The following is a 12,054-nucleotide window of genomic DNA, read 5'->3' as shown; positions in this document are numbered from 1 at the left end:
ATAGCTTGTAACCCATTAACTTTTTACTTCTTGGATTAGACCCATATTTAAATTTACATGCCACCTAGAATTAAAATCACCTAAAAATTCTCACATAATTACAAAACATGTCATGGCTTTATTAAATAGAAATTTAATTCAATTCCTAAATTATAGGAATTTGGTTGATTGCTATAATAAAAAGCCATAAACCAACCAGTAGTGCTAGACATCCCACATTTTTTAATAATGCTATACTTACTACATTCTTATACCATAATTTTATACTACTTTATGTGACAACTTACATGGCATTCATACATTGAATACTAATAAATAAATTTAAAAAAAAAACCATGTCTAGTAAAGTGATGACACATAATATGGTATAAAATGTGGTATAAAAATATGATAAATATAGCATTATTGTAAACCAAATTATATTAGATTCAAAATAAAGTTTAACTTTGGTAGACAATCTCATCCCTATTAATTCAAAATTTATTTCTTTTTTCCCTCTAATTATTTAATGTATCAATTTACCTACATTGGACTCAATCAAAGTACCTACATGATACTCTTTTATCAATTTACCTACATTATACTTTATTATCAATTTACATACATTGAGCCACATCTTCCCAAAATATATTGAATTGCACAAAGCACCTACATCATACTTTACCACAAACCTCACTATCCATTAAAAATTTCCATCAATTTCTAGCTATTAGAGCCATATGAAAATAGCACCCAATTTACGAAATTGGTGTTCAAGCTTGTTCTATTTTACTATTTTAGTACTATACATACACATATGGATAGGAAGTACATTTGGAGACTAATCAGATCAATTGATGCAAGAGAGCATATCGAGCACCTACAAATCTGGACTACAAGCTATAGCTAGGGTGGAGAAAATCATATATGGGATATATGATTGAATCAAATTTGAATTCTATTTATGAAATTCCAAAACCTGTTCAAAAATTAAATACAATCATATATAAAATCCAAGATTAATTTAAGGAGGAAAATAAGATAGTTTCCAAATACAAAATCTAATGTAGGAAAAAAAAAATTTAAGTATGTGTTAAGGACATGTAAGGGACTCTGAATTAGAATTTTTAATGATATTGACTCATGAAGCTTGAAATGGAAATTTAGTGAGCTGGAAAATAGTCAAAGGGGTAAATCCATGAAAAGAAAATTACATGAGTTTTTATAGAAGAAAAATGAGTTTGAAGGGGTTTTGTCAAATTTACTAAAAATGTAAAAGCAAAAGGAAAAAAAAATGTCCATATATTTTTCTTTCAGATATTATACTACCTAGCCTCGGTTGTCATTGACAAAATAATAAATTTCCGAACAAATTCTAAATAAAATTTTCAATATATATATATATATATCATTTTCTAGAAATATATTGATCTTTATATTATTTTAGTTTATCCCATGTACATCAAAATTCTTAATTAAAGATATTATTATCACCATTTTAAGAAACTCATCCTTATAAGAGTTAAATACTTTTCAATCTAAGAATCACAAAATCATGCACCAATGATCAACTAAGAAATAAAGAAACTTAAAACGCATTAATGGGGCAGGATTTGGAATGATCAAATATTCTTCTTTAATTTCCATGCATGCACCAATCCTTCAATCATCACTATATAAGCATAGAGCTCTGGTTTCTATTGAAATCATCACAACACTCCTGAATCCTTGACAATATAATGGCATCACGAAAGTTTCAATTTGTCATCCTTTTTCTTCTTCTTTCTCTTTCTCTTGATGTATTTGCGCAAAACTTAGGTATACTCTCTCTCTCTCTCTCTCTCTCTCTCTCTCTCTCTCATATTAACTTCGTTAACATAACAAATGTGCCAATTTGGGTTTGTTAACTTTGGGTTTGTTAACTTTGATGGTGTTTGATGCAGGAACCAATGATGTTCCTAGTGCTTGTGACTGGGCTGGTGGTCCATGCAAGACCAAGGCAGACTGTGTTGGGCCTACTGGCCCCTGTAGTGGCTATGTCAAATGAGCTGTACATTCCTAGTTAGTGTAAAAGAACAAAGTCAACTATGTGATTCTGATTCCCTAGATTATAGGATCGTGATTGCTCTGTATTTATTTGTTTCCTAGAATAGTTCTCTAAGGGCTGTATATAAACCTCTTATACGCTGCATATTAATATATAGAAAAAGATATATTTCACCCAAATTGAGATGGTATCAGAGCAGTCGATCATGACTGTCTCTTGACCTACCCTAGCACGCTTCCGCAGCCGCCATACCACCATACAAACCCAGTCCAAAACCTCGCATCACCATCAGTTGCGTCGCAACATCGCTTGCGTCGCTCACAGCCCACAAACCAGAGATCCTTCATTGAGCCATCATCATGGTGAGTGAAGACGACCTCAACGCTCTCAAGTCAGCCCAATCCTCAGGTGATGGTGAATTAAATGCAACTACCCAGATCGTTGCCATTCAAGGAGACAATTCCAACTTTTCAACTGGAATCAAATTGGATGAACATAATTATTCTCTATGGCATCAAGTCATAGAGATGAAAATTGCTGGACGAGAAAAACATGGTCACTTGACAGGTGATATGACCCAACCTGCAGCCACAGACTCGACATACAACAAATGGCGTGCGTCGGATTGCCAAGTCAAGAGTTGGTTATTCGATGCCATGCAACCCAACCAAATGAAACGATTTATTCGTTATGACACAGCCAAGCAAGTCTGGGATGCAATCAAGAAAACATATTCTGACAGTTCCGATGAGGCAAAGATTTATGATCTACATAGAAGGTCATTCACGATGAAACAGAATGGAGCATCTGTTGCCAATTTCTACAGTGGGCTCACTGAGATCTTTCAAGAACTTGATCAATTATGTCCAAGCAACATGCAGAATCCAGTAGACATTGAAGCTAGGCGCAAGGAGATTGACCGTCTCCGAGTTTATATCTTTCTTGCAGGTTTGGATAATAACTTTGATCAAATTCGAGGAGAGATTTTGAGGATTGAGCCTAAACCTGAACTTGAGGCAACTTATGCATATATCAAAAGAGAGAGTAACAGACAGTGAACCATGTCTGAAGCTAGTGTCACATCCGAAGCCACAGCCTTGGTTGCTGCAAAATCCAAGCAATCTCGGTCATTCACCCAAAACACCGACTCTACACGTAACCGACCCCCAATGAAGTGTACCAAATGTGGTTTAGAAAACCATACAATTAAGGGTTGTTATGAAATCATTGGCTATCCAGAAGGATGGGTTCACAAAGGGCGAAAGAAGGATTCGAGCAGAGTCTCATTCGCATCATCTGAGTCCTCCCAGGATATCACATCAGGTACATCTGGCTCCAAGGCCTTGGCCACCTCAGGTACTTTCTCTTGCACACTTTCACTTACTTGTAATAGATCATGGGTTATTGACACTGGTGCCACTGATCACATGACATCTAGTTTTACTGGGTTGCACTCTACCAAACCGTCAAGCCAAACACATGTTACTAATGCCAATGGAACTACCTCCCCAGTTCTGGGAGAAGGGTCCATATCTCTTACATCATCATTAAGTCTGTTCCTCAAATCATTGATTCTCTTAATTGTACTGTGTGTTTTTGGCCATTGTATTGTCTTTTTCAGGATCTTCTCACCAGGGCCGTGATTGGATGTGGTACTAGGAGGGGAAAGGTGTATTATCTGGACCTGACCGAAGATAGCAATAAGAAATTGAGTCAAGCACATCATGTGAGTGGGAACGAGTCTGTCAGGATGAAGAAGATCTGGTTGTGGCATAGACGATTAGGGCATGCTTCTTTTGGTTATCTGAAACAGTTATTTCCGGAGTTGTTTTTCCCAGTTTGCTGAATCAGACTTTCATTGTGAAACTTGCATTTTGGCGAAAAGTCATCGAATTTCTTACCCATTAAGATTAAATAAAAGTTCTATGCCTTTCATGCTTGTCCATTCTGATGTGTGGGGACCATCAAGAGTTTCTACCATTAGTGGTTTTAAGTGGTTTGTAACATTTATAGATGATTGCACCAGGATGACCTGGGTTTTTCCCATGAAACAGAAAAGTGAAGTCACTGCTAAATTCAAGAATTTTCATCGATATGTTACTACTCAATTTGATAGAAAAATCACAACACTTAGGTCTGACAATGGAGGAGAGTACATCAACAATGACCTACATACTTTTTTTGAGTGAGAATGGTATTGTTCATCAAACTACATGTGCCTATACACCACAACAAAATGGGGTAGCAGAACGCAAGAATCGTCATCTCCTAGAAGTTGTTCGTGCCTCTTTATTTGAGGCCCATATGCCACATCATTTTTGGGGGGAGGCTCTTTGTTCTGCTGCTTACCTCATTAATCGCACACCATCCAGTACTCTTCAATATCAAACTCCATTCCAGACATTGACCACTCTCCTCACCATGCCGTCCACACCAAATCTAGAACCACGTGTCTTTGGTTGCGTGGCCTATGTTCAGGTATATCCACACCAGCGTGGCAAGCTTGATCCGTGTGCACTACGATGTGTCTTTGTAGGGTATGCTGATACTAAGAAAGGTTACAAGTGTTTCCATCCCCCTACTCAGACCTTGCATATTACTGCTGATGTTACTTTCCATGAGAGTGAGTTCTATTACTCAGGGGGAGAGTCTGAGCATCTCCTGCAGAGGGAGAGCTCTATTTTTTCAGAAGATACTCAGAATAGGATCATCCTAATTCCACAGAATGTGTCAGAGCAGCCTCAGAAAATACCTGAGGATATAGTGACTACTGACTCACCAGCTGCAGTGGTGCAACAAGAGCAAGAGCCACAAGATCTGGAGACTCCAGATAATGCTTCGGAGACTCCTCCTACAGTACCATTACCACTCATCCAATCAGGACCTGGCCTTGAAGATCTTCCACAGGTAACTGAACACTCAAACTCAAACACTTACACTTTACCTGAGTCGAGTCACACAGGAAACATAGGTTATCAGTTACCTCCTCGTACAACTAGAGGGATCCCTAAACAACAGTATGACCCTGATCCTACATCAAAGGTTAAATACCCTATTGCTAATCATGTGTCTCTACATAGGCTGTCCCCGTCATGTGCATCATTTGTATGTCAATTATCCACTGTATCTATTCCAAGTAATGTGCAGGAAGCTCTGAAAGACCCCAAGTGGACTCAAGCAATGAATGAAGAAATGAGAGCCCTCCAAAAGAATTCCACTTGAGAGATGACTACCCTTCCTAAAGGGAAGAGAACAGTGGGTTGCAGATGGATATATACGGTAAAGTTCAAAGCAGACGGCACCATTGAAAGATACAAAGCAAGACTAGTGGCGAAAGGTTACACTCAGACTTATGGAATTGACTATGGGGAGACCTTTGCTCCTGTAGCCAAGATCAACACAATTCGGGTGCTCCTTTCTCTAGCAGCAAACCTGGATTGGCCATTACACCAGTTTGATGTTAAAAATGCATTCCTGTATGGAGACCTAGAAGAAGAAGTCTATATGGATCCCCCTCCAGGATGCAAGATGGGGTCCAGTCAGAGCAATATGGTGTGTAAACTGAGAAAGTCTCTTTATGGATTGAAGCAATCACCTAGAGCATGGTTTGGAAGGTTCAGCAAATCAATGAAGAATTTTGGTTACAAGCAAAGTAACTCAGATCATACTCTTTTCTTGAAACATAGGAAAGGTAAGGTCACTGCCCTTATTGTGTATGTTGATGACATGGTGGTTACAGGGAATGACCCGGAAGAAAAGGCAGCATTGCAACGTTATTTAGCTAGTGAGTTTGAGATGAAAGATCTCGGTGCTCTGAAGTATTTTTTGGGTATTGAAGTGGCTCGTTCAAAACAAGGAATATTTCTATCACAACGGAAATATACCCTTGACATTTTGACTGAAACTGGAAAGTTAGCTTGTCAACCAGCAGATACTCCAATGGAGGAGAATCATAAACTTGGTGAGTATCCTGACCAGGTACCTACCAACAAAGAAAGGTATCAACGGCTTGTTGGGAAGCTAATCTATCTATCACATACTAGACCTGATATAGCATATGTAGTGAGTGTGGTGAGCCAATTCATGCATGCACCGAGTGAAGCACACATGAATGCTGTCGATAGAATTCTGAGATACTTGAAGTCAGCTCCTGGAAAAGGATTGATGTTCTCACGCCATGGTCATCTAGATGTTGAGGGTCATACTGATGCAAACTGGGCAGGTGCTGTTACTGACAGACGATCCACATCTGGATACTTCACCTTTGTGGGAGGCAATCTGGTCACTTGGCGGAGTAAGAAACAGAAAGTAGTGTCAAGATCGAGTGCTGAAGCAGAATATAGGGGTATGGCATATGGAGTATGTGAGCTACTCTGGATTAGAAACTTGTTGAGAGATTTGGGATTCAAACCCAAACACGCCATGCAATTACATTGTGACAACAAGGCCGCTATCGACATTGCACATAATCCAATGCAACATGATAGAACCAAGCATGTTGAAGTTGACAGACATTTCATCAAAGAGAAGCTCGAGGCTAAGATCATCGAGGTATCATTTGTTAAATCCGAAGATCAACTCGCAGATGTTCTCACCAAAGCAGTCAAAAGCAGAATTTTTTACAGCTCACTTAGCAAGTTGGGCATGGACAACATATATGTTCCAACTTGAGGGGGAGTGTCAAATGAGCTGTACATTCCTAGTTAGTGTAAAAGAACAAAGTCAACTATGTGATTCTGATTCCCTAGATTATAGGATCGTGATTGCTCTGTATTTATTTGTTTCCTAGAATAGTTCTCTAAGGGCTGTATATAAACCTCTTATACGCTGCATATTAATATATAGAAAAAGATATATTTCACCCAAATTGAGAGGCTACTCTGCTGGTATTTGTGTCCCTTACACACAAGGATTAAGATGTTGTTGTCTTACTGCAAAATAATGTTTAAGTTAAAAGAATGATCATTCTTATATTTCTGTCATTATCAAATACGATTATGAATAACAGTCTCTATTAAGAGGTTTCAAGGTTGACATATGATATTCTTAACTACAATATTTCTTGTGTTGATGTTGTGTTTATTGGAAAACGATAAAGCATCACTTGCAGTAATTATTCTTAGGTTTGAATCCCTAATTAAGAGCTTAATATTCTACACTTATAGCCTTGATTTCAAATTTTTATACTCAGATTTGGAGCTATCCAAAATTTGAGAACTAAAACCTAAAATTTAAATGATAAATGGGCCTCGATCGATCTGCAAGTAAAATTTTCACTTGTTGAACAATTGACACCTGCATCTGTAGAGTAAATCCAAAATTTACTACTACAATAATATATAAGCAGTGTAACTTTGACTAGAAGCACAAACATGTACTATATATCTCACAAAATATATATATATATAAGCAGTGTTAACAAAATTCACATTCTTCAATTTAACAAATCAAGTTAAATATATATAAGCAAAATAAATGTCCAAAAAAAACAAACAAGCTACATCATTTGTTTCCCATATGGTAAGAAAAACAAGTACAAATGTATCACCAACTAGTTAGTGGTTTAGTAATATTTTTCTTCCTAATCTTAGAAAATGTCTCAAGTTCAAATCTCCTCTTCTTTAAGATAAAAGAATTAAACTCGACTATAGATGAATTCAAAAAGATTTAAAGTTAATAATCCAAAAGTACTTCACTCCAAAATTTCTAACTAATGTTAAAATATAATCATTTTTTAAAATTTATATCAACTTGATTCATGTTTAAACGAGCGTTGGAATGTTGCTTGTGAGCTTTGAATGCTCTTGTAATTGTGAGTCAGACAATCATGTTACTAATATTTAACAATTTTTTTTTTTTTAGACTTGTATATATTGCTTATTGTAGTAATATATTAGCATTTCACAAGTAACATTTGAAAACAAAATAAAAATTAAAACATGCAAAATGACTAATATTTTGATGTAATTGTGGGTTTGTAGCTAAGTCAGCTAACTAATAGTTACATGCTTACAAGCTGAGTGTTTGCACGACACTTGTTACTAATTTACACAGTAAAAAATCATGGAGAAATTTGATAGTTGTCATTTTAAGATGAATTTCCAAATTTGGGCGTGGTTTGTACTTTGTAGATAGACCATATATAAGAATTAGCTTGATTAAATTTAAAACGAAAAAGAAAAAAAAATGTTCCTTTTGCTTTCAGATTATACTAGCGAGCCTATTGTAAATTAATACCAGAATCTGAATTAATAAAATTCAAATATCCAGCTTTAATATTCATCCATCAATCAATCACTTTTAATGTACAAATAAAATACAATGAATTCTGGTTTCTATGGAAATCATCATAAGACTCCTGAGTCCTTGCTGATAAGATCATCACCCAAGTTTCAATTTGTCATCCTTCCTTCTCATGATGTACTTGCTCAAAGCTCTATCCATCTAATGGACAGACAGATAGATAAATAGATTCATAGATATAGAAATCTAGTTGTTCTCTCTGTTTTGTACTAACTTTTTGAATATAAAACATGGGTTCAATTTTTTTTTTTTCTTCTTTTCTACTTTGATGTTTTCTGATGCATGCAGGAACCAATGAACCTCGGAGACCATTTGACGTTCTTGAGCTACAAGCATTTGATTATGACTGAGTTTTCGATTTAATTCGATGTGATGAATATATGATTATACATATATGAAAAAAAAAAAAAAAAAGAAAAAAAAAAACAGAGGAAAACAAATAACAAATATTTGAGACCCAAACGCATTCATGTAATTTAACACACCCAAAAAGAAGCTTAAATGATCATAATCTCAAAGGGAAGGTGTTGAGGGGCAGACCTAAAGCTAACAACAAATTTTTTCTAGGACCATTCCCAATGCAAAAACTAGCACCATTCCCAACTAAATCGTATTTTGAACCAGAACTGGCAACTAATTATCTCTACGCTTATTTCATGTCATCTAACCACATGACTCTGCAACTAATAACAAGGAAGAAAGATCAAACAATCTAACCATTATTCAAGGGAACAAATCAGGCAACTTATAAATCATAATCAATATAAAATCTAACTCTCTAAGAAATCCTTACATGAATATATAATCCATTCTTATACACAAAGCATTGTCAAAGAGAGAAATTATTCACAAAATAGTTCAGTTCACAGAACCAAGTCATTGAAATGTACTTCCACTTTATTTCTTCTGAAAATAGAGATGATAATTACTTGTCAAGGACACTCTACACATAATCACTTGCTTTTCACTAAGGGATCATTTGATAACTTTTTTTTTTTTTTTTTTTTTTTTTTCAGTTTTATTAGGTTAATATTAAATAAATCAAGGGAAAATATAGGGGAGAAATGAGAGAAGTAAAGAAAATCCAAGTTGACCGTAAATGTACCAATTTTGTAAATATAAGCTTGTTTATAAGAAATGAGAAAAAGTAGATTAATAGAAAACGGCCTATTTCATGGAAAATTATCGGAATGAAATTGTGCTTGTGGTTTTCTTAAAAACTAATAGGCATGTTGCCCACTTGCCCATAAACATCAATTCTCAGACAACTTAAAATTTCAGGCAAACACACCCAAAATATAAAAATACCTAGGAACAAAAATATAAAAATACCTAGGAACAAAAATACTATAAATTATTCCCCATGAAAAGTAACGTAAAGGCCAAATCGTTTCCAACCAGAAAAGGCTGGTTTTAATGGTTTTCCCCTATAATGGCAAGGAATTGTTTTTAAAGCACAGTTGACCTCTAAAACCCTTTTTTTTTTTTAATATGTTGTGGAACCATAAAATTCATTACTCATTCTAAAATTGGGTTACCAAATTGTAAAAGGAGTCATTGAATTGTATTGACAAGTCATTACCAATTCTAATATATTGGGCTACTATTTTTCAAAACAATTCAGTGTGTTGTAATCACATATAATCTGTGAAATTACAAGTCAATAACTCATCATACAAGGCCTTGAACACAGTATCCTGTCCTGCTCCTAAGATTCAATAAGAAGAACCTATCACTTCCAAGCTTAACAGATACAAGCATCAATTCATAACAGAGAAATCGTATATCCATGGTCAAAATTAACAAAACACAAATTGTGACAACTGACAAGCCAATCATGGGAAACCAATCTGTCTAACCAGAATATATCATAGCTGGGCCACACAGATACACAATCCTAAAGATCAAGCGTTTTAAGTTTATAACCATACTAAACTCAATCACACCAAAATCATAAACTCTTAAACCTCCATATTTTTAACAGCAAGCAAATGAACACAAAAGATAACAATATATCAAAAAGATTACCATTTCCACCCCACCCACAACACAGTAACTTATCGAATTATGTCATACTTACTGAAAGCAATCACATAAACCTCCATAGTTTTAACAGCAATCACATGAACACAAAATAAATAGATATATAGACAAAAAATTACCATTTCTGCATCACACACAACACAGTAACTAATCAAAAGATTTCATACTTGCTGAAAACAAAGTAACATTTCCAATTCCAACAAACTAAAACAACTATAAAGTCTCCATTGTCAAAATTATGCGAAACTATCAAATGCCCATTAAAGCCCAAGTCCTCAAAACCAAAAACATAACCTTTAAACCAAACAACGAAGCAAAACCTGCCGAACCTTCGCTTCCCAAGTGCCCCAAATCAACGGTAAGACTTCTGGAACCTGGCACGCGCACCACGACCACCGAACTTCTTGGGCTCGCAGCGCCTGGGGTCAGCCACGAGGAGGGTCCTGTCGTACCTGACGAGGATGTCCTTGATCTCCTTCTTGCTCTGCTCGTCCACGTACTTCTGGTAGAAGGCGACGAGGGCTTTGGCGATGCTCTGACGGATGGCGTAGATCTGAGAGGTGTGACCACCGCCCTTGACACGAATGCGCATGTCGACGCCGGCGAAACGGTGTCGTCCAAGGAGGAGGATGGGCTCGTAGGCCTTGAAGCGGAGGATCTCGGGCTCGATGAGCTCGATCGGGCAGCCGTTGATCTTGATCAGGCCACGACCGCGCTTGCAGTAGGTCACTGCCACCGCGGTCTTCTTGCGGCCGAAGCACTGTACGGACTCGATAGGAGCCGCCATGGTTAGGGTTTCGGTGGTGCTGTGTTTGGATAGTGGAGAGTGGAGAAAAACCCTAAAGCCTACGATAAGTGGTGGGTGTGCGTTTGAGTGTGGGTATTTATATGATGGCCCGAGGGGTTTTTTGATGGGCCGATTTACAAGCTTGCTGGGTTTTTTTGGGCCTAATGAGGTGGGCTTGAATCTCCTGATGGGCTAGTCCCAGCCCAATGTCTTATTATTTGAGTCCATAATTGTTCCGAAAGCTCCCACACCATAGTCAAGTAGTCAACTAGGTGTAGGGGTTGGCAAAAATACCGAAAAACCGAGTTTTGAACCAAACTGACCGGATCGGTTTAGGTTTTTTTTTTTGGTTTAGCGGTTCGGTTTTCAATATTAAAATTTGCGGTTTTAACCAAACCGAACTATCATTTATAATATATATTAATTGGTTTATATATGCTTTTAATACTTATTATAGAGTAAACCAAACCCCCTATTATAATTTATATACTTATATAATTTATAGTTTATATACGTCATAGTATATAGTTTATATTTATATACTTTATAGTATAGGATTTATAATACTATATAGTTTATACTATATAAGACTATAAAGTATATATAGTATACTAGCATACTATATGAAATATACTATTTGGTTAACCAAATCGACCAAACCGATAGGCTCGGTTAACCGAACCTGTCGATTTTGGCTAGGATCGGTTATGTTAAAATTCTAGAATTGGCCATTTCAACAACTTTGGTTTGATTACGGTTATTGATTTGTGGTTCAGTTTTTTGAACTGTGCCCACCCCTAATTAGGTGTGTCGATCAAGAGGTTCTCGCCTCCCTCGTTTGGGCTCTTGTTCGAATCGGAACCTTTATGATTTACATTAAGAGTAATGTTAGGGA

General features: G+C 36.4%; 3 protein-coding genes across 3 annotated transcripts; 2 read left to right on the top strand and 1 right to left on the bottom strand.

The window, feature by feature from the left end:
• Positions 1-2,385: 2,385 nt before the first annotated feature.
• Positions 2,386-3,084, top strand: LOC147276733 (uncharacterized). Its single transcript, XM_086255553.1, has one exon. It carries the CDS (start codon positions 2,386-2,388, stop codon positions 3,082-3,084), a length of 699 nt encoding a protein of 232 aa, XP_086111679.1.
• Positions 3,085-4,168: 1,084 nt separating this feature from the next.
• On the top strand, positions 4,169-5,248 carry LOC147276732 (uncharacterized). The gene has a single exon (XM_086255551.1). It carries the CDS (start codon positions 4,169-4,171, stop codon positions 5,246-5,248), a length of 1,080 nt encoding a protein of 359 aa, XP_086111677.1.
• Positions 5,249-10,520: 5,272 nt separating this feature from the next.
• LOC147276731 (small ribosomal subunit protein uS9-like) lies at positions 10,521-11,217 on the bottom strand. The gene has a single exon (XM_086253967.1). The coding sequence runs from the start codon at positions 11,157-11,159 to the stop codon at positions 10,725-10,727; it is 435 nt and encodes a 144-aa protein (XP_086110093.1). The 5' UTR covers positions 11,160-11,217; the 3' UTR covers positions 10,521-10,724.
• Positions 11,218-12,054: the final 837 nt, after the last annotated feature.

This window comes from Dryas octopetala, chromosome 8 (assembly GCF_963921425.1).
Source record: "Dryas octopetala chromosome 8, drDryOcto1.1, whole genome shotgun sequence".
Taxonomy (NCBI): domain Eukaryota; kingdom Viridiplantae; phylum Streptophyta; class Magnoliopsida; order Rosales; family Rosaceae; genus Dryas; species Dryas octopetala.
The sequence above is the reverse complement of the archived record's forward strand: the minus strand, read 5'-3'. Positions and strand labels throughout refer to the sequence as shown.

Coding starts and splice junctions, on each gene's coding strand:
- LOC147276733 (XM_086255553.1), top strand. CDS start 2,386: ATGGTGAGTGAAGACGACCTCAACGCTCTCAAGTCAGCCCAATCCTCA.
- LOC147276732 (XM_086255551.1), top strand. CDS start 4,169: ATGGAGGAGAGTACATCAACAATGACCTACATACTTTTTTTGAGTGAG.
- LOC147276731 (XM_086253967.1), bottom strand. CDS start 11,159: ATGGCGGCTCCTATCGAGTCCGTACAGTGCTTCGGCCGCAAGAAGACC.